At 49.5% G+C, this 21,237-nt stretch overlaps 3 protein-coding genes across 3 annotated transcripts; 2 read left to right on the forward strand and 1 right to left on the reverse strand.

Moving 5' to 3' along the window:
* Nucleotides 1–2,893: 2,893 nt before the first annotated feature.
* ENH_00051310 (pantothenate kinase, putative) lies at nucleotides 2,894–8,435 on the forward strand (the record flags this gene model as incomplete). Its single annotated transcript, XM_013581371.1, has 10 exons — nucleotides 2,894–3,761; nucleotides 4,300–4,374; nucleotides 4,834–5,042; nucleotides 5,460–5,519; nucleotides 6,002–6,158; nucleotides 6,310–6,397; nucleotides 6,767–6,814; nucleotides 7,096–7,188; nucleotides 7,510–8,149; nucleotides 8,352–8,435. The coding sequence occupies 10 exons, from the start codon at nucleotides 2,894–2,896 to the stop codon at nucleotides 8,433–8,435; spliced, it is 2,322 nt and encodes a 773-aa protein (XP_013436825.1).
* Nucleotides 8,436–9,169: 734 nt separating this feature from the next.
* ENH_00051320 (hypothetical protein, conserved) lies at nucleotides 9,170–11,062 on the reverse strand (the record flags this gene model as incomplete). The annotated part of the gene is made up of 1 exon (XM_013581372.1): nucleotides 9,170–11,062. One exon carries the CDS (start codon nucleotides 11,060–11,062, stop codon nucleotides 9,170–9,172), a length of 1,893 nt encoding a protein of 630 aa, XP_013436826.1.
* Nucleotides 11,063–17,821: 6,759 nt separating this feature from the next.
* ENH_00051330 (hypothetical protein, conserved) lies at nucleotides 17,822–19,666 on the forward strand (the record flags this gene model as incomplete). The annotated part of the gene is made up of 1 exon (XM_013581373.1): nucleotides 17,822–19,666. One exon carries the CDS (start codon nucleotides 17,822–17,824, stop codon nucleotides 19,664–19,666), a length of 1,845 nt encoding a protein of 614 aa, XP_013436827.1.
* Between the last annotated feature and the right edge of the window lie 1,571 nt (nucleotides 19,667–21,237).

A 21,237-nucleotide genomic window follows, 5' to 3' on the forward strand; every position in this document is an offset into this window, starting at 1 on the left:
TACCGTGGCAGACTGCAGTCATTTAACAGTCATTCTGTGTATATGTGTACCACAAGATCTTGTTCTCCAGCTGCTTATCTTGATGGTAGCTTGTGCCCGCTGTGTATGCATCTATTCCGCGTGGGCTGAGTTTTACCCTAGTTCTTTTTGAAACGTAGCCACGAAAGCTTTACGATCGTTCACTTCACCATCCTATAAATCCAGTAGATACAGAAACCACAATTCTACCACATTTTGCACTCTAAAGCAGCTTTATTTGTTGCGTTTCTGCAGCCGCAGCAAAGTGTATCTTTTTTGATTCCTTGGTCCTCTTGATCTAGTGACATGAGTGTGAACCTCCTCTAGCTGTAAGTTGAAGGCCACGGGTATCACTGTAAAAACTGCCCATGCAAATTATTTGCGATTAGTCTAGCTTAGCTCCAGCTAAGACTATTTAAAATAGTGAGCCGTATCTGCAAGAGTTCGTACAAAACAAAACGCTGGTAAGTGCTGACCTAGTCTTGACCGAGAAAAAACATTGACGTTGACTTGAAGCTAACGACAAACCAAGATTGGAAAAGGTGTTGATAGGAGTCATCCCGTGTACCGATGAATCGTAATTTCGGTGTCGTGTAACGTACATCATCCTTGCATTGTGGCTTCTGTCTTCGTTATTAAAGGGTTGTCGTACAAAGCGATATGGTCTCTGGACTGATGAGCCCTTAAAGTGCAAAGCACTTTGGCGAGACCCTACCTATTGATAGGGCAGTACTAAGTTCTGGATGAGCTGATAGAGAAACGATGCCGATTCACTGCTAGTTTATCGCAAGCGCTACCAGTCGGCTTTTTTATATGTTGTGACGCGCTGCATATTGTAGGTGTTAATCTTCATAAAGAGGTGAATACAACAAAAGAGAGTTAGCCCCCTTCAGCAAGTCTGTATTGCTCTGAATGCTCTTCGCAATCTCTATCCTTACTTATTGAGAAGCATATGCAAACGAGCCGTTGATACCTGAGGGTACGACAACAGTGCACCTATGGAAGGTAGATCATCCGGCAAGCCAAGGCTGCTGCTGGCCGAAGCGTAATGCGAGCCCCTGTAGGTTGGGCTTGGATGGTGAATTTTCCCAAACCGACACTGCCCTTGCGTGTGCAGCTACCATTTTTATGGAGCTGGGCGCTCGCGTTCGTGTTGCGCCACCGGTGAGAAGAGCGGTTTTATACTCAACTACTAACTTGGAACCAAATTTCTTCAGCGCGTGAGTCTGCACTGGCCGCTGCTGCTCCTGCTACTGCTGCTGCTACTGCTGCGTCGCATCTACCTGCATCCAGCCCACTCTTCCCCCATCTGTAGGTTCCGCTGCGGCAGAGCTGCCGCAGAGTACTTGTGTCGAGGAGACGGCTTGCTCGACCTGTTGCTGAGGTGGCTCAGCAAAAGCAGTATGACAAGACACTATTAGAGCAGCACGGCATGCTGCAGCAGCGGCAGCACCGAATATCATCAAAGTATGCATTTCTTGGCGCGAAACAGAGCGTTTTTGGAATATACTGAATCCGATGCAGTTTCTGAAATCAGCAAATGCAAACTCCCACCGCAATTTTGGGGTCCTTCTAGCTCAAGCGTTACTGAAGCCGTGAAAAGAGAGCTAGAAGTACCGCGAAAAAATGTTGTATCTCCTCCCACAATGCATTCAATGGCATCAAAACCGGCAAAGTCCCACAGGCTCAGTAGACACCTCGAAATCGAGCATGGCGCCTTGTGGTCGCTTTTTAGGGGATGAGGGCAGAGGCGACGGACAAATAATGGCGGTTGTGGTATATCTCTGCCTGCTCCGCGTTTCAATATGCACAGGTGTGTAGATTTGTAGGCGCGAGACAGGATTTAAAATTCATGGAAACGCGCTCTTTCGCTGCGGACGTTGGGCCGTGACTCTGTTCAGCTTGGTATGAAACTCTTTCTCTTGTGTATATGTGTATTAAGGTGGAATTTTCACACGAGGTAACGCTTATGCTTGTGCCGTTCCCAGCCTGCTGCTGCCCCTTACCGTGGTTTTGGATTGCTCCTGCCCAAGCGTAGATACAGCTACAAAGGCGCTGGGGGAGCCAACTGTAACCATTCAATTCATCAAATTTGGTAAATATTCTTTGTGAAGAAAGCAATAGCGCTCTCTGTGCCGATCGTGGTAGAGCCCCTAAGTGACCTCAGGGCTCCTCGCCTTCCATGTACCGTAAAGCCGAAAGATATTTGGAAAAGCGCACTTCCGGTGCCATTCAAGTCAACCCCAAGGGCATTTCTGAGTAATGGGATCACATGGGATAATTTTCACGTTGCGGGAAGTAGTCTGCATGCAACGCCAGCTGCAGCGGAGGCTGCAGCAGCAGTAGGAGCAGCAACAGTTGCTGCTGCTAAGGCGGAAACGACGACTGGGCGCGCTCTTCCCAAGCGAGTACCGTTAATCACTGTCTCTTAATTATAATTAGGAGTTGGGGGGACGTCAGCGGTATCTGGAGCTGTGCTGCCGCCCTTCTCCGCCGGAGGTTGCCAGCCGTTCCCTCCAGAGGCAGTACTAGGGCCTCCAACCCTTCCTTTTCGGCTCCTAAACGTCTAATCATTTGTCTCCAAAAATCATTTATACAATTTTAACAGATAATTCAAAACATATGATGCTGTTTTTTCCGATTCCCGACTATATACCTTTGGATCAGCGCCCCCCTTGTCGGGTGTCTGCAGCCAAGTGACATTGTTCAGCCCTAGCGTTGCAGGGGCTTCCCTAGGCAAACCACCGTTCCTGTACAGTCTTCATGCAACGGTAGAAGAAACGGCACCAGCAACAAAGGCGGTGGCGCGCGGACGGCAGCACGGGCGAAGCAGCCGAAGCACAGCAGAGCCGCAGCTGCTACAGCAATAGAAACAATGGACTCCCATAGTGGCGACGCTGAGCTCAATCAACCCTCTACGGCACGTGACAATCAAGAAGCTCCTCTAGAGACCTCGACAGCGGCGGAAACGGCTGCAACTGCAGCGTCAACAGCACCAGCAGAGGCAGCTGAGCCGGCTGATTGCCCTGCTGCTGCAGCAGCGCATACAGAGGGATGCAAAAGGCACCGTGAGAGAAGCACCGAGCATTTTTGCCATGGCTGTACCGTGTCTGGATTGCAGCGGCAAAAGCAACAGCAGCAGCAGCTCGAACAACAGCCAAGAGAGATGGACCAGCAGGAGCACAAGGTTCAGCAGCAGCAGCAGCAGCAGCACGAAAAGCCCAGCCCCACGGAAGCAGATCCGAAAGCTTCTGAGCCTATCCGGGCTTGCTGCCATCTAGGCCGAGTCCATCACAGGCGTTGTTGCCGAGGCACCCATGGCGGAGCAGTTCAGCAGGCAAGAGAACAAAGCAGTAACCAGCAAGGACACAGCGACCACAGCCACAGTCACAGCAGCAGCAGCAGCAGCTGTCACCGCAGTCCTTGGCGCCGGTGCGGGTGCCCCCTAGGCGAATATATATTCCTGCTTATTCCGCGCAAGCCGCTGAGCCCCGGCGCTGCATTTTTGTTTTCATTGCTGCAAGAGGCCTCGCCCAGCGTGCGCTGCGCTGTGGACATGGGGGGAACTCTGGCGAAGTTGGTATTCATAGAGGAACTGGGGCCACAGAGTGCAGCAGCTGCAGCAGCAGCAGCTGCTGGCGGCCCTGACTTCTCAAGGAGGGATCCCCAGCTGGCCGCCAGGGCCTATGCAAGCAACTGCGATGCTGCACTAGACTTGGCATCTCCGCTGCTGACAATAAGGGGTGCGTGCGTTTCCTGCATTTTTGGTTGCGTATTGCCTTTCAAATTATCTCCTTCGGTGTCTTTCTTCTCCCGGATCTTGTTCGATGCTCGTGCGTGTCATCTTCGGGCTTGGCCCACCTCATTTCCGTTGCCGTTTCCAGGCACAGTTCGACAGCAGGTTGCTTGCTGCAGGTTCTGCGGCGTTTTGTTGGCGTTTATGCTTTTGTTTTTGCAAATAGCCTCTTCTGCTTTCTGCTTGCACTTACTTGCTCACCCTGACTTTTGTGGGCTCCGCCATAGTGCGCACTTGCAATCATTTGGTTTGCCGTGGCCTTCGTCTTGGCTCCTGAGTGACGCCTTTGCGCCTCAGCCTGTGCTGCTAGCTGCTGCTTTGTCTCATTTCTCTCTTTATCCCTTCCTTAGCACTGCCCAGTTCTTTGCTACTATTAAGAAAAGGCATAACAGCAGAACTCGCAGGAACAGCGACAGTGCAGCTCTCAAGTCAGCTGCCGTGTAAGCTCAGGGCTGCATAGGGCTGTTCTTGAAGTGTTTTTGCAGCTTCCCCACGCCGCGTGCTGCGCTTCACGTATTTCCGCACAAAGGCGATTTCCGCCCTTTTGGACTGTTTGCGCAGTAAGCCTTTTTGAAACGTGTGCCCATCTTGGTGCTGAACTGTAAATTGGTGCTGGTTTAACCTTACTAGATACATTGCCAAGCATACAGACTCGCCAACGCTCACTGTCTTTGCTGCTTCCCTATTCGCCTTTTCCGCCTTCCTGCTCGGCGAGATAATGCTCCGCTGGCTCAGCGTCTTGAGGAACCGACATTCTATTTGTTGCTTCACTGACCACATCACGGTTTCTTCCTCGCTGTACTTGTACTCCTGTTGGTGATTGCGTTCCTATTAGAGTTTATCTTACGCAGATCTGTATGTATGCCGTTCGCTGTTTTGCACCGGTTTTGGCATGTTGTCGTCGCATTTGCCATTGCAGAGTGTATTTGTCTCTGTTCACGTTCATTACGACAGAGTTGAGCGACTTGGACGTCACTCTTCGGCGCCGTGGACTTGTCTTGTTTTTATGTTTGGGTCAGGCCGCGACCTTGTCAAGGGGGGAGTGCTAAGAATGACAGGGGGTGGTGCTATGAAGTACGCGAAACTGTTCACGGAGCAACTTGGGGTGTCTTTGCAACGCACAGATGAAATAGACAGCATCATGGCAGGCCTCGTGTTGTTGGCCTCTCATACGAACTCTGTCTTCCGTTTTGACTTGAACACGAGGCAGCGGGTGCCTGTGGACGTTGTAAGGAGCCTTACCAAATCACCATCACAGCCTCTGGCTCTTGAGTCATTATTGCGTTAAGAGCACCTCATGGTGTCCTTCTCGACTGCCACGATATGCTTGTCACTGCTCACTGGCCGTCTCTTCCGCTATCGTCTTCTGTCATTTTTGTCGTTTCCATGTGCGTGGCCTCTTACCCCCGCGTCGCTACGTCCCCATCTGTGACTTGCCTGGACTTCAACTACCATTTTCTTTTCGTCGCCTGCGCATGGTGCTTTCTCTGAGTCTCTCCGCCTTTGTTTGGACGGCACGCCCTGCTGGGTGCCCAAGGCTTTGCGGTGTGCTGTTTCTCTGCTCGCGCTTTTCTGCCCCACTTTTGGTTTCTACATTTAATTTTCGCCTCCTGTAGCGCCTTCTGTCATTTCTTTTGCTAATCAGTCACGAGACCTTTACCCGTTCTTGGTGGTCAACATCGGCTCTGGTGTCTCTATCCTCAAGGTGAGTTTTTCACTTGCACGGTAAGTTGCTACCACGTACTCGTTTGCAAGGTTGAATTCTTGTTCATGCGAACAAATGTTTGCGAGCTTGTGCACACTGCTAAACTGTTTGGAATAGTGAACTGCAGCGTGCTGTGACTTTACTTTTGTGTTAAAGGAATTGCACAGTCCACTTGAGTGACCCGATGTTTTTGTGAGGCGTCCTCTTGACTGACTCAGCTTTTCGCGTTGGCTTTGAAATGTCGGCCGGCACGGGGTGGCGCTGACGTATATGTTTTTAGAAGCAATCTTCCACATGAATCTATTCACGTGACGGTTGTCATCGTATCATGGCAGTCAGCTGTTGCTGCAGCAGTCCACACAGGCGCACTGGCATCTGTGCACGCACCCGTACACACATTTTTTCATGGTTGTTCGGGTCTTTGGTTTTTGATCTCAAGAATATATACAAGCTTGTACCCGCAAACGTATGGATATATGCAGGCTAAGAGCGCCAGCAGCTTCGTGAGGGTAACTGGCACCTGCATTGGAGGCGGCACTGTGCTGGGTTTGGCCCGCCTCCTCTTCCACGCCAAGAGTTTTCGTCAGGTTGTTCGTTTGTCTGAAAGAGGTAACGTGACGTTTGCGATCATGTTGCCTGGTGTTGATCTAGCTAGCTAAGTACCTGTCCGCCTGGCGAGCTGGCGAGCTGTGTAACACGGTTTTGTAGCGTATGCCAGGTACATTACAAAACATCCCCAAATTGACGCTGACAAAATGTCTACCGTCGGCGTTTTTTTTCGTGTCCTCAGGGACTGATGCGTTAGACTTAAAGGTGGCAGATCTCTGCGGCGACGCTGCAGGCAGCCGCTGCATAGCACCTGATGCCTTAGCCTCAAGGTACAAGGAGCTCACAGCTGCATTATTCCTTCTTTTTTTCTGCATATATGTCTAGGTTGAACTTGCTGAGATGATGCACGCTCACCACTTCATGAGAATGATAGCAGCATGGCGGGTTGCACAACGCGCACATCCCCTCTTAGCAGTATTAAACTGAACACCACTGCGAGGCAACTCAGATTCTTCCATGTTCTTAAGGGCTTGAAGATGCCTAGACTGTTACGTCAGGCACTTAATTACATTTTCCCTACTGATGGCTTTTCCGTGTTGCTACTGCATTCTCGTTTCCTGTGCCGCAAAGAGGACTGGTACGTCCACTCTGCAATGCAAACTACATGGAGAAGTCGCACGTACGTTTTATGTATGCAGCTTCGGGCGTCTCTATTTAGAAGATAGCCACGACCGGCCGAGTCCCAGGTGAGAATGCTAATGACTTAAGCCGCTAGCTACGTCGACACCCTTAAAATCTGCTGTGCGACCGTCGTGTGTGCCAGTGAAGAAGTTGGCCTGGCAAGACGAATGCTAGTCGTTCCTTTAGTTAGTTGAATTGCGTTGGGCTGTGTGCGGATACCTGGGATCTTCCATGAGTGCGTATTTGTGGCTTTTCGCCACGATCCATCTACTTGCAAGAAGGGATGCATGCCGTCACCACTTAAACTTGTTCCTGTAAGCTCATCAACCCTTTTGATCATTTTTAGGAAGGAGGATATAGCGAGGAGCCTCATTCATATGGTCTCATACAACTTGGGCTACCTCGCCTACCTAGTTGGCACAGCTCATGGCGTCCGCAGGTGACTAGTAGCTACGTGCTTGGCTTCTATTTACCTTAAATCTTCTAGCCAAAGACGCCGCAACCAACACGTTTGCATCTTGCAAATTCTGATTTCATGGCTGCCCCATTTCCGGACTGCAACTACGCAGCGCGCAGAACAGAGATGTCGCACTCACTAAGAGGTTCATCGATGCCAGCTTCGTATTTTAAATTGGGCTCGGCATTATCTGATGAGAAATTTATTGCTGTGGCCCATAGGCTCTTTTTCGCACAATTGTTCATCAGTTATCGCGCTATCGCTAAAAAGGTTTGCTTAGGCTTTTGCGTTTCCGGTGTTCAGGATATTTTTTGCGGGGAAATTTATCAATAACTATGACTTCACCATGGAATCCATTACTCAAGGAGTGAATTTTTACATGCAGCAGTATGACCAACACACACCCCAAAGCTGCCTGCGAGGCCCGGCTTCACCACTGCTCGCAGCCCCCCCAAATTTCAATGTGAACGCACAGCAGCGGATTCTCCTGCAGCAGCAGCTGCTGATACAGCGGCAGCAGCAGCAAAGTTACGATATGCGTGCAAACTTCAACATTGGTGTAGAACAACCAAGCGGTTCACGCCACACGGACGGCACGTTCCGTCCTCTGGTTGGCCGCTTGGATGCAGAATCAGCACCAGAAGTAGCAGCCGATGCTACTACACTATCTCCGCAGAGGGCAGCAACCGGAGTTGTTTCGTCTGGCGTATGCATTGCTGCACCCAATGAAGATGTTAGCCCAGTTTCGATGCCGTCAAGGCCACACAATAACGCACTCGTGCACGAACAGCAGAATCCCATACAAAGCGTGCACGAACAACGGGCCAGCTTCAGCAACAACCCTTTACGCTCCCCTAGCAGTACTAATCTGCTAGGCCCGCCACCTGTACAGCCGCCAGATGGTGACAGTGCTGCTCCAGTTGCCGCATGGGCCCCTTTCGAGGTAATTGCTGAAGTAGTTATCTAGGGGGAAAGCAGCAGTTGGCCCCCGCAGCTTATTCTCCGTGGTGGTTGGGAGAGACCAGCAGGCATTGGCATCAGGCTCAGCAGCTGTTCGGAAAGTTTGTGCCTTCGTTGTAAGAATGTATTTGAATCTTGTAGGTTTAATGCTCCTGCGTTGTTATGTCTCTTCGGTATGGGTGCAGGTTCTGTTTTTGCGTCACGACGGCTACTTAGGCGCTGTTGGGGCCCTCGTAGCCCCTGGACGCGACGGACCGCAGGTGAATTGAGGGGGCCGGTGGAACAGCCGGCTCTGCATCCATGATGCACTTTGTCCCTGCAGCGGCGTCTCTTGGAGTTTCGTAGCTAGGTGCAAAAACTAGCACTTGTCTCTCAGCCTGACTCATTCAAAATGCGGCTTGTTCATTCGTGGTCGCACGAACTAATTAGTGTTTCCTAGGGTGCCCCAGTGATTGCGCTCGCCTTGGTGGACTGTATTGGCCGTGGACTTTCCACGAGCGTAGTGGTCAATTCAGGGGCTAGTGGCCCTGTGAGTTGTTACTTTGGAGTCTTTATTCCGTGAATGTCAATCAGAGCTAGTCGGCGCAGCGACAGGCTGGCGAATCTGTAGAGCCTATTCTGGTCACAAGCATTTAGTTGACATATTGTTTGAAAGATTTCAAAGAGTCGAACGCCCCCAAAGGGCTTCTAAACAATAGTTTCGCGCAGCCCATGTATGAGCCAGGTGGCACTGCAGGACTGTAGTATTGCAATAGCCACAGCGCAACAGCAAGCCTCGACCCAGGAAGAGTTGTACACAATGTAGCCCACAAAACATAGAGTAAGCCGTAAAGCAGGCGTACGGAAATTATAGTCCGAAAAAAGAGGAGGCGCTTGAGAATAATTGCATTGCCTCCACACCTGAAGATCGCTGCGCTTGACCCTCCTGAAATAATGAAGACTCTGGTTGTATGCTTTACGTGATTAATAACATTGAGGAAGATGTCAAGACACGCCATCAATATTAACTTTTGTTCTGAATGTACAACTCGTGGTCCTCCCGCCATTCGTCCCACGCTGGACCTTGAAAGTATGGGGGTCCATCTGGATGGCAGAACAGTGCCATTTTTAGGGCAACAGTGTGTGCAGGCGAGGGCCTTACGCCCCTCTTCAACAAAGCAAGTGCTTCACTCAAACGCGTCGCGAGTTGAACATACTGTTCGCTACGCGTTTGCCTTTCCGCGCTTGGAGCGAAACCCACCCTCGTCGGCACCAGTGCCGTAATCACGCTCCACCAGCGCTCCGCCTCCATTACGGGGCCGAAGAGTTGCAGTGTAGCGACTATAGCGTCGAAAATCAAGTACCGGATTCCTAGGACGCGGGCTGCATGGCATGGGTGGGTTTGCGCCACCCCGTTCTGGTGCTTCTGGAGCAGTAAAACAATCAGTCTTTCAACTGCAAGTGTGATGTTCACTCTCTCATTTTGCTGAATTCTATCTCTAACAAGATACGTGCGTATGTGCGCCAGCTGCTCGACCCCCAGGACAAATTTTTGGTTTAAATCCCGAAGGCAGTACTCACTGTCAAGTCTGCGTACTTCGACGCCTGCTTCCACCACAGGCAGGCGATAAAAAGGATGATCTGTGGGTGAAATTTGTATGGGGCCTGAAGGCAATGTCAATGTAATGGTCTTTTTGTCCTCATCTTGTAGTTTCTGCCAGACTGGCACTGTATATCTGGGCATCATCATGCATGATGGCAGTGCTTGGTACATCGAATAACCTGCAGCTGATGCGGTCGGTTCCTCTTCTAAGCACGAAGCGGCTGATACAGCAGACGGTGCAACAAGGCCTTCCAGAATCTGCCGTGGGGCCCTCTCAGCATCGGTGTGGCTCCATTGCACCGTTCGAGGAAGACTCTGCGGTTGCCAGAGATGTGAGTTTGTCGGAAAGTGCATCACGACATAATCGTCGGAACCTTCAAGGGGAGCTGTGTCATGCCTTGATAGCCTAAGTATTCTTGACTTCCATGTTTGTGCTTTGCGTGGACGGTCATCTTCCTCAAATTCCTGGGTGCTTTCCCCCGTCGGATGTGGCGTGTTCTGCGGATCCCGCAGCGTGCCCCCACATGCTGCATGACTGGGCCATACAAGATCTCTTACCGTCACACGGCCTGAATGCATTGAATGTGGTGAACAGGAAAGTTGTGAAGACGTATTTTGTGTGCTTCCATTCTGCATGACCCTCATTTCGAAAGTGCTGCTATTTGATATGTTTGAATCGCCCTCTTGGGCTGAAGGCTCCTCATCCTCATCAAAAATGCTGAGAGCCTCTTTTACAGCATTGTCCCACAGTATTTGCCCCACCATTCCACCCATTATAGCCCCTGGATGAGGCACAGGGGCATCATAAAACTGAGGAGGGGCTGAAACGTCCTGTATGAAATGCGAAGAATTTTCACAGTTTCCTCTCTGCGTCTCCAATAGCACGTGTTCCTCTGAGGCTCCAAGAAGTAGCGATCTTGTCGCGTCTATGGTTGTGGGAAGCCCAAGGGCCAGCCCAGTTTCCTCTGACAGTTCGAGGCACATGTCGACGATGAGTGACTGCAAAGAGGCCTCATCCATACCCTGTAGATACTCTGAGAGTCTTCGTGACACCTTTTCACGTTCTCTGAGCTTATAAATGGGACGAGAACAGCTCAGGACGATTGCAACAACAGTCGACGCCGTTAAGAGAACAGCCCAGCAGAAGTGGATAGATCGCCTGGAGGGTTTCAGGCGCTGCTTATATGGCTGGCGTCTTTCTGAACATTCTCTGCTCGGCTGTAAAGCTGGGGGATTTCCAGCGAAATGCTTCCCGACAGCAGGAGGTGCTGAAGGATCACTGGTTACTGCCGTCCGCTGCAGATCCGGGTCCATCTCTTGATCTGACGCTCCTTCCCAGTTTTTTGCATGTAAAATATTCTTCGAATATTCGCATGTAGCGAAAGTTCTCTCAGTGGGTTGTCAGTATCAGTGTTGGGTAGCTTTTATCGGGCTGTCTTCGGATGTGAACATAATTGCACCCGCAGATTTTTTTTCAGCGGCGAGGCGGGGAGAAGGAACAAAAACGTTAAATGAAGATTCATGTATTCATGTATTTACCACAACTGTATTCATAGGAATTTAAGCGCAAGTGAAGGAGTGGACAAGTTGCCACGGAGTAGAGGTAACTTCGTCCTTCGTGGCGAGTGTGGACAATGCCAGGCTCATAACGAGCGTTCCGCTCGCGAACCCGACTTCTTTGCGAATCATTACCTTTTTAGCATGGAAAGCAATGTTAGAGGCGGCTTTTAGCAAGCTTCATGCTAACGAAGACCGTGGATCTTATCGGATGAAGGCTCAGCGAATCGTTGGGAGCAGTTGATGAGCCCGAGACAGGCTGCTGTTCTGAGGCGTTCTAACTGTGCATCCTCAAGAACCGCTGGTCACGAGCAGCATAACTTCAGTTGGACTCTTAAAGCGACAGGGATTTTTCCTAATTCTTCTTCACGTAAGACAATGTAAAGACAGAACATTGGATCTGTATCAGTGTGAGACCAACTCAAGCTACAGCTTTCAGAGGATGCACCATGCGACAAAGCAGCAGGCAGAGTAAGGGAAGCCCCAGTATGCCCTAGTTATGGAAGTTAAAAAAATATATGCATGAGTGGTCTTCCATGCAAAATGGTGAAGTCAAAGCCAGCCTTTCACTCACAGATCCCTTAAAACATTGCATAGTCGCGCAGGATAAGCTGGTCTTAACCCTGCTAGACCCAAATTTCTGAACTCTGAGCCATCAGTTGATGACAGCTACCCTATAATCAGCATCGTAGTGTCGCTAAGCACTCAAAATTCAGGGTTCATTGTCTCGTGCTGGACTCTGACCAAGTGCAGGAAGTTAACCCGAGGGCGGAGAGGCCCTGCAACATTCTTCTGCAACGTGGGCAACTATTACTCCCCAAGGCGAGCGCATAAAGCTCTGAGCAACAAAACGGAATCATAAGACCACGAGCTGGAATGTTCTAATAGCTGGGAGATAGGGATGAGGATGCTGCTATGCATGCAGGCAGCATCCTCAGCTTCCCAGTTGGCCAGTGCGGTCCTGCTTTCGTGCAACGTCAAAAGCTATAGATATGCTTAAATATCCTCATACTTCCACTGGCTTTGCTGGCAACTGACCCTCCAGAATGGCGTTGAGGTTCTCTTGGCGCCTGAGATGACCTCAGGACCCCACACCTCCCATTCGGCCTCTCGAGTTCTTTCTGTCTGCGTTTATGGCTTTAGAGGAAGAGTAAATACGTGCTGGAATATATATCAGCTGTCCAGAAGTTGTTATTTCTACAGCTGAAAATATATACACGTGGTACTTCACTGCGTTTCAAATTCACTGCGGTTATGAGCCCCTCAACCTCAAATCGACACCATTCCAATCTACTTGTATACGCGTTAAAATGGTTGCTAGGCCTCTTAAGGTAGAAAAGGGATGAAAATGGAAGCCAGTACAGCGATAATTACAGGGATGCTTGCCACTCCGTTTGTCATCACAGTAGCAATTGCTGGTATGTTCTCGCGAGCAAGCATTTGCAGACTTCAGTTGCGAATACCATGTAGCAATTCTGAAAAACTTTTTTGTAGAGACACGTAGAAATATGTTTCCACGGCATGCATCATTGCAAATGATAGAAAAATTCTGCCAATTCTTTAATGTCACTATGAAAGTATTGTAATGAAGCACAACAAGCATACCTGGAACTTGCGCCTTGAAAGGCCGGAGTCTAGACGTACGTAGGGACAGCAGCGTTATAAAAAATAAAAAATGGTCACTTTTCAGGGAAACATTATCCTACTCAACATTTTCAGCCAGCAAAACAGCCACATTAGTAGGTGGCGTTACACCACATGATCCCCTTAAGAAAGTTTAGATGTATTGTACTTTTTCTCACTCTTCATGAATTTGCTGCTTTAGTCGGGAACAAAAACACCGTACACGACTGATGCAAAGCTCAGCATTAGCACAAGACCATGCAGCTATACCTTACCAAGGCGCTTGCTGCTGCAGGGGGCAGGTGCCCATTTGCAGATTGTATGAACGAATGCGCCTCTTGCTGTCTTGGCTCACGAGAGGAATTAAGGGTTGAACACTTCACCGGAGCAGCCATATTTTAGTCGCTATTCGTTGACGTGCAACTGCTTCGATGCAGCCAGATTACTTAACTGGTATGTAGAAAAATTCTAGATTTTTCACCAGGGCGCTCAGTGCAGCTTCATGAATTTTCGAACAAGAGCTTGTGAAACTGAAGCAACTGCTGGTTCGCACGAAACCGTCTCTGAGGCTCCAAGACGGAAGACGCCCTTCTCAAGTGGCTCAGTTGCCTTGCTGAGTGGCACTGCAAGAATTTCTCACTCTCTTGTTCACCTGAATGACAATTCAAGGTCTTTGTATGACACCTCCGTCGCAGTCAACTCAAAAAACCTAAACCGCCAATTAGGTGCATTCATTGCCGGCCCCAATAGAATAATTGCGCACAGTAATGCATCCAGCATGAAAAACTGATGGCCCAAAGCCACAACAGCATCCAAAACTGTCAGCTGATTGAGTGGCTCTCGTTTCACAAAGTGCATATAGCATAGCATTGGTTCACGTGCATTGACAATTCAATTTGCTCCTCTTACGTCGATGCTCACTTTACAAGAGAATTTGTAGAGGGACAAAGGTTCAAATTTATGGACAATAGTAGTTTCTATTGCGAAAAAGGCGCTTTCGGTTGGGAAGGAGGCGTTTTTGGTTGCCAAGGACAAGTTCGTGTTTGTGAAGGAGGCGCTTTACATGGCAGCGTGATGGAAGGAAAAGCACTCACCTGCACTGTTTCTGACGAGCTAGGAAATCCTAGCAGGCCAGACGGGCCACGCGGCTGCTGCATCGCATATCAAACAATCTCAGGCTTTTTCACCTTAAATGCGAAGGCAAAACTGGACACAAAAGGGCAGCTCACTTCAGGCGTGTTGAACCCGTTGCTGTTTGTCCCTTCATATTCATACTGAGCTCGGTAGACTTGGCGAGCTTCCCCTGCCAAACTGATCTATCTGTAGTTCATACTTTTGCGCCCTCTGGAATGGGGCGAGATAATTCTAGCCTGTGCTGAGCTGAATTGCAGAAAAAATAGATGCTGCCGACTACCTTAACGTCTTAAGGTCTAACTGGTTTGCTGCAGTTGTCACTTGAGCACGCTCAGCTACACTTGAAAAAATACGCACAGGGCTTCAAGGAATGATTCGCCTTTTCATTAAATGAATTCAAGTTGATAACAACCAACCGAGGGAAATGACGAAGGATTGGGCAAAGGTTTCTGGATGGCAGCGGTATTGGCCCCAGAGGACAGAAACGTGTTGGGGTTCAATGAAAATTCACGGGCTCGCTGGTATGAACAATAAGCAATGGGCCCAAATGCGCTGTGGGGAGTGCACTCCTTCTTGATTGCCCGGACGGGACTGAAGAGAACTGGAGTGACAGCTCCTTATCTGGCTAGCTCGAAGGCCTTGCATATATACTGCACAGTGGAATTAGGTGGTTAAAGTGTAAACACTTCTGCTTGTGGTAGGGGTGCGGCAGCGCAGAAAGCCAAGCCTTCTTATCTCTTCTATGTCGAAGCATATGCCGAGTATCACTGAGAGGTCATGGTCAATCCCTGCCGGGGGCAGTCTTCCGAATTGTCTCAGATTATTTCTGCTTCACGTTCATGAGCAGGTGAAATGAAAACAGCATACTGTAATCGCCAAAACTACCATTACAGGCACGAACTGCAGGTCTTGATTGATGCAGCGAGGCGCCTGGTGGTTCTCGGCAAATCGCAGCATGCTTGATTAAAAGCTCCTTTTCTATTGTTTGATCGCTTGGAGTCGAAGGAGTACCGAAGGTTGCTCCACTGGACGAAGGAGCGGAACTGACGGGTATATTCAACGACTGGCCGAGGGTCATACTGCCGCAAGGGGCGCTGTGCTCTGCTCACCCCATAAATTACACACCGTACAAAGGGCCAGCTGATGGCAAAACATTATGCGAATACAAGCATGAACTAGCCGCAAGCGTAAGCGTCGTGAGTTTAGCCTTGTGCAAAGCTGCGTCAAGTTGAGGACGTTCAGTAGATGCTGGAAGCTGCATTTCCCGGCACTCTCATCCAATTAGAAGCCGCACTGCCCATGCTTGCAGTTCAAGACGCCGTTGTGCAGCTTGCGTAGCTCAATGGCAACTGGGTTCCCGCAAGCTCCGCCCTGTTATTTAATTTACTCTTCCAGCGTCACCCAGCGGTGGGCAAGGAGGGCCCACACCTGAAGAACTTAAAAAGAAACACTCCCGACTTTTGTATGACAGATTTACAAGTGCGGATGCTGCGTAGATAGGAGAGACTTCACGCATAATACTGCGCTGCGCGAGAGATCGTAAATTTTACCTAAGCCCGCGCCGGCAATCCAAGAGGCAAACCCATGTTAAAAGTAATCTAGCAACATCAGCGTCTGAGGCGCTTATTTGTCAATGATCGCTCGGTTGTGCAGAATGCCCGGCATTAGGAGAGACATAGAAGGAGAAATTGTCAACGAGGGTGTAAGGTCAGGCTATACGGCAAAGAGCATCTCCCACAGTGCTCATCTGAATGCCTTGCGGAAAGCCTATGTTTTGCTCTGACTACTCTCTAATTAATAATTGTGACGCAAGCGCGTCACTGCCCTTCGAGCCGTACTCCCCAAGCACATGAAGCCGTACAAGACAATCGTTTCTTTCCTCTCCTTTAGATGCTAAGGTGCTGCTGGCACGCGGCAGGGAAGTCAACCCTTCCCACTAACTTTGCATTCATTTTCTTGATAGCTTATGTGAGTGGATACCGGGTGCCTCCTGAGCTCCAGTGGCCAACGCTAATGGCCGGGTTTCTTCTTGGGGCTGGCGCTAGTGTTAACTATTATGTTTCTAGATGATACAGCCGTCCCAAAGAGCATTATGCAAGATTTTGCAGCATTCCTCGAGGTTTATTCTCGCTGGTAGGTGTTTGGAGGTTGTCGCGGCGGCGCTGGGCATGAAAATTCCTACGGCAGCGCCAACGCCAAGCGGACACTTTCATCAGCCCAAACATTGCTTAAAGGGTGTGACAGTTCGTAGCAATCAATATTTATTACTGCCAGTTCACTAGGGACTTTGCCATAATGGCGAATTTTTCCAGCGTCTCGTGCGACCCCTCCTCGGTCTACTCTATACTACTAAATAGTTCGCGGCTTTTACGCAGTACGATCGTAAGTGTTGCACAAACAGCAACGATTTCTTGGGGAAACGTTTCATTACGGACTGCGAAATAATGGCGCAGTGTTGAGAACTGCGCTGCAATGTCACAGGCCCACCGCCAATGTCTATCGGATTCACTGACGGCTTTATTCAGGCTAATGAAATAAAACGGCACGCAAGAGAAGCTGAAGAATTCACAGTAGTTTGGACACTGGAAATGCCTCCAGCTGAATGTGTAAAGCTCATACAACCTCGTGTACACAGGCTTCAGCCCGCGCAAAGCGCAGAAAATTCCCCTCGTGGGATTTTGTGGGTTTTGAGCACTAGGTTTCGCAGACACATTAAACCTTAGATCCAAAACTGTAATTGTAGCACAAATGGGGTCGACAACGCGTTGTCGCTCCACCCACTTGGGGACCGTCCCACTAAGGAACACAACGCCTTGATTCAGCCCTGACTCGTGGACCTCCTTCGTTGGAGAGGATGCGAAAAGGTCAGCTCAGGACGACCGTGCTCAACTGCAGCAAAGTAACACAAGCAGGTGGCCAATCGTGGATAGGGGATCTTGCGAGAACGCACGCAGTAGGTTGATGGGCTGTTACTAGGTTCACGATCTGGGTGCGTAGACAAAGTTTATCAGGCGACCGTGGTACAATAAACTTAATTTGTCCACACTTAAAATGATGGTTTGGGGTACTATTTAGATATGATTTCAAACACGTAATTTCCCCATTTGTTCACTAAGAGCATCTCTCCAGCTCGTTAGGAGAGATGGCGTTATGTCGTCCACGAAGGCCAACAAGCTGCAGCCCGAAGGAACACTATTCCTGCATTTGCCAATTCAGTTAAAAGCAGGCAAAAATTTGAAATATCAAACAAGACAGACGTTGGAGGTCTGTTAGCCGGGAAAGGCAGTGAAGAGCCACTCAGGCTGCTACTAACGGCTCGGAAGAAAATTTGGACCCGCTGTGGTATGCCTACAAAAGGAGTTCAGCATCACTCACCAAAAGTGACAAATAGGATATGGCGCGATACTATGAGAATACCAAGCTTGCATTTGAAACGAGTCTCATGCAAGCTGATGGCCCTGCTGAAGGCACTTTTTGTCGCTCATCTTACAGGCATAATGTGGCTTGTTTATTGATCTCTCTGGCATAAGATTTGAGCTAACTCAGCCTTTATAGTTCTGAAAATGCTGAGCACCACGGACACGTTGCTTGTAGACGGGCTTGTCAATTCCGAGCAACTCTACACTCGACTGCACCGGCAGTGGCGAACATGCCGACTGGTTGCAGTGATTTCACATTGCATCATTTTCTCCTCAACGTTCATTTCCCAAAAATATGGAAACAGCGAAGTGAGCATAACGTAGTGTTGGCTGAGGGAACATGGCTCGGGCGCTAGATCCACCGGTCATTCCCCCTCCTTCTAGTAGACACTCTTTATACGGCTTATCGAATCCTTTCCAGCATATAACGAGCGAGGAATCGGCTTCTCAAGCATCTAAAATCAGAAGCTCTACATTTCATCCACGTACGCAGAGTAAATGGCCCGTTATCTTCTCCCTTCTGGCAGTTGTGGCAATCACACTGGCCTGCTTCCGCATTTTCTACAGGCCGACAAAACTGGGAAGCACACAGAGACAACTAGGGGGTAAGCTGCCTAATGGAGAAGACGACGCCGAGCTGTCGGCAATTCTAGATATGTGCCTGGACATGGAGCAGGAGAGAGGTCACGTGCAGCCACTTCCAGCAGTCCAACCACAAGAAAAGTTCCTATATGGTGGACAGCTTAATCTAAGTTCCCAGCTAAGTTCCCAGCACGAGCAACACGAGCAAAGAAGCCAGACGAATACCTTTTCGTTTTGGGTGGAGGTTCCTTCCTCTCCGTCTCCTGGCCTTTCTCGTCGCCCGGAGTGGCCTTCTGGAGCAACAGAGCAGCATTTCAAGGAATGGGTTTCTACCTCTCGGGAGAAAAAAGATACTCTTTCTGATGAAGCATTGCCTTCGTATTCGTCCTCACTACAGAGCTATGGAGCGTCTTTATATCCTATGGGGGAAAATGGGTGTACACCCTCTGCAACGCGCTTGCCCAGTACCGCCTTATCACTTCAGGGCCATCCTACACCTGATTCTTCCTCAGGGACCTTTCCAGGTTTGCATCCCACTTTGACGCAGCCTGATGTTTCCTCGAACTCAGGAATCGCCGAGGGAATGTTGGCAACAAGGCAACCCTATATGTTTCCAAGAAATCAGCCTGGCTCAGGCCATGCGCACATGCCATTTCATTGTGCGGATATGTCACACAAGAGTCAACCTCAGGACTTCGGCGTCAGGACCCCACACCGACCTCCAGCCCCCCAAAAGGAGCAATATGCAGAGTTGACAAAACTTCCAACCAGTGCTGCTGCGCCTTGTTATCCCTCAGAAGTTCCAGCAGCCATTTTTTCACAACAACAGCCCATCTCAGCCGCAAATACTGCGGCGCAGTTGTTAATTCGCTATTCGCCACCTGTGAGGCAAACTGTGGGCGTTGAGGTCGGCAAGCCGGCTGATGATAAGGTCATTTTGCCAGCACCTCTCTATTTTAGGAAGCCCATCAGTGAACATTTATTTTATAGGCTGCCAAAATTGAAGCCAGGTATTAGACTAATGGTCTTCTCTGTGGAAAATGCATTTAAACGATCCACCCTGCTTCCGCAAATTTCTGTGCTTTTGGCGTTCATGCGCTCACTTTTAATCAAAAAGGAGCTCAATCAAGGTGATGCAAACGAACTTATTCTCATGAGTGAGCGGATTGTGTGTCACTTGTACTACCTTCACCGAAGATCTCTTACCAGCCTAACCGCTTCCAAAATTTTACTAACTTTGGGGCTTCGGTACCTTATGCTGGATATGCTTGTCTGTGTGGTTCATCTTATGGGCCCGGCAATGCGTGCGTCTCAGTGGTGGCATAGGCTCGTAAAAGAAATCCCAACAGACGTGGCTGTTGAAAACCTACGTTTGCAGCTCAGATGCAGCAGGTATTACGCAGGCCTTTCACTACGACTGAGAGCAGCGGTGGAATCGCTGAAGAGAGGCGTTCGACCCGGACCAAAGGACACTGTTGAATTAAAGCGCGAGCTTTTTTGCAGCGAAATGACCCTTCGGACGTTCAGGAAGCCCCAGTGGGACATATGGCGCATGGATGACAGAGAGTTCTTTGGCAGTCTAGCGGAGGTTCTCGGCCACTGAGCAACATTTGTATTTCAGTGAACGGCGAAAGCACTACAGTTGGGCGCTTGCTCTTGCGCGACTCCGGAGCTCATGCAGGTAGGCATGATCTGATTTACTCGTAAATATGGCGTACGCTTCCCAGCTGTGTTTGCCTTAGCAGCTGGAAGCAGCTAAAAAAATGCATTGTGTGAAATTTAGGTTCCCGACATTGTTTCGTTCCGATTGAACTTACCAAGGCAGGCAAGTCGCGCGTAGCGTTGCTGGCTTCGAGCATTTTTAAGGAGCCGCATAAATGGCGTTTCCCATTTGTGGCAGCATGCTTTTTTGCCTACGAGGCCCGCGGGAGCTTTTTTTTGTGCTCGCTGTGAAGTGAGCACTATAAGCGCACAGCGATTTGCGGATAAGGCGCTTAAGACCTCTGTTTGGCGGCTGTTTGTGTTTTTGAAGCAAAAGCTGCGTTTTAGACTCCATTGGCCGTTGTTCATTACGTGTCCCTAGCGATGTCGTTGCATATCCCACCCCTTCCATGTGGATGATCATTCTGTGCTAGGAGCTTCTGCCTGTAGACCCACTGTTCAAACTACAGCTCACACGATCGGTTGGTATGCATCAACATATGTGTAGTCCTGCAGTGGCTTGAATTTTGCCAAAGACGGGAGACAGGAGTTGCACTTCGGGCCGACAAGTGCTGTTGCTCATACAGAATAGCCGTATGAGCAATAGCTCTTAATACGCAAGTCTCTTTGCTGGGTAATACGAGGGTAGTGGCCCCGCTTCGTGCACTGCATGCCTGATGGACTTGAGCACCAGATCAATATGTGAAGATTGGCTACCGGGGTATGAGCGCACAATTGCCATAGGTCTTAATTCGCAGCTCCAACGCAGTGCATGAACGGCCTGCATGCTCGTGTCCGGCAACGGCATGAATTCAATGTCCTGGGAGCCTCAGGACTCTCGAGAGCATTTACTGTAGATGCTAGTGCCAGTAATACAAGGTGCATGGTGGGAAGATTTCACAAGAGGCGCAAGTACGTCAACTCGCTGGCACGCAAGAACCGAAGCGCAAACACAAGCGACGGGGCCCATGTTATGTTCTACGGACTCGCAGTCACGCTGCGTACCGTTCCGGCGCACTTAATTCTGGGTGACTGTGCTGCCTTCTAAAATGAAGGTTTCCCAGCGGCGGCTACATGACCTAATGATTCAAGCATAGTCTGAAGCGTTGGTTCCTCTTCGACTCTACTAGACAACTTCAGAAAGTACCAGGAACGGTGCACTTGCGACACAGCACCCACGATCAAGCTACAAGCACTTGCATCTCCTCGCTCAGAAGCTTGTACTTTGCTGGCGTGACCAGATCAGCTCTGAAGAAGCGCATTAAAAATGCAGCACGGCTCTGACTCCCACGATATCTGCTACAAAGATCGCGTGGGAGGCTCCACCGCAACACAATTTTAGATATTCTTCTCAGTTCTTGTGTACAAAAATCATAAAGCAGTATTTTGAAGTATTAGAACAACAAATAATGAAACATTAGTCACTTCATCTGAGGAAATGCACTCACTAGGGAACACTGTCTCATCTGGCCG

This window comes from Eimeria necatrix, genomic scaffold (assembly GCF_000499385.1).
Source record: "Eimeria necatrix Houghton genomic scaffold, Enh_scaff404, whole genome shotgun sequence".
Taxonomy (NCBI): Eukaryota; Apicomplexa; class Conoidasida; order Eucoccidiorida; family Eimeriidae; genus Eimeria; species Eimeria necatrix.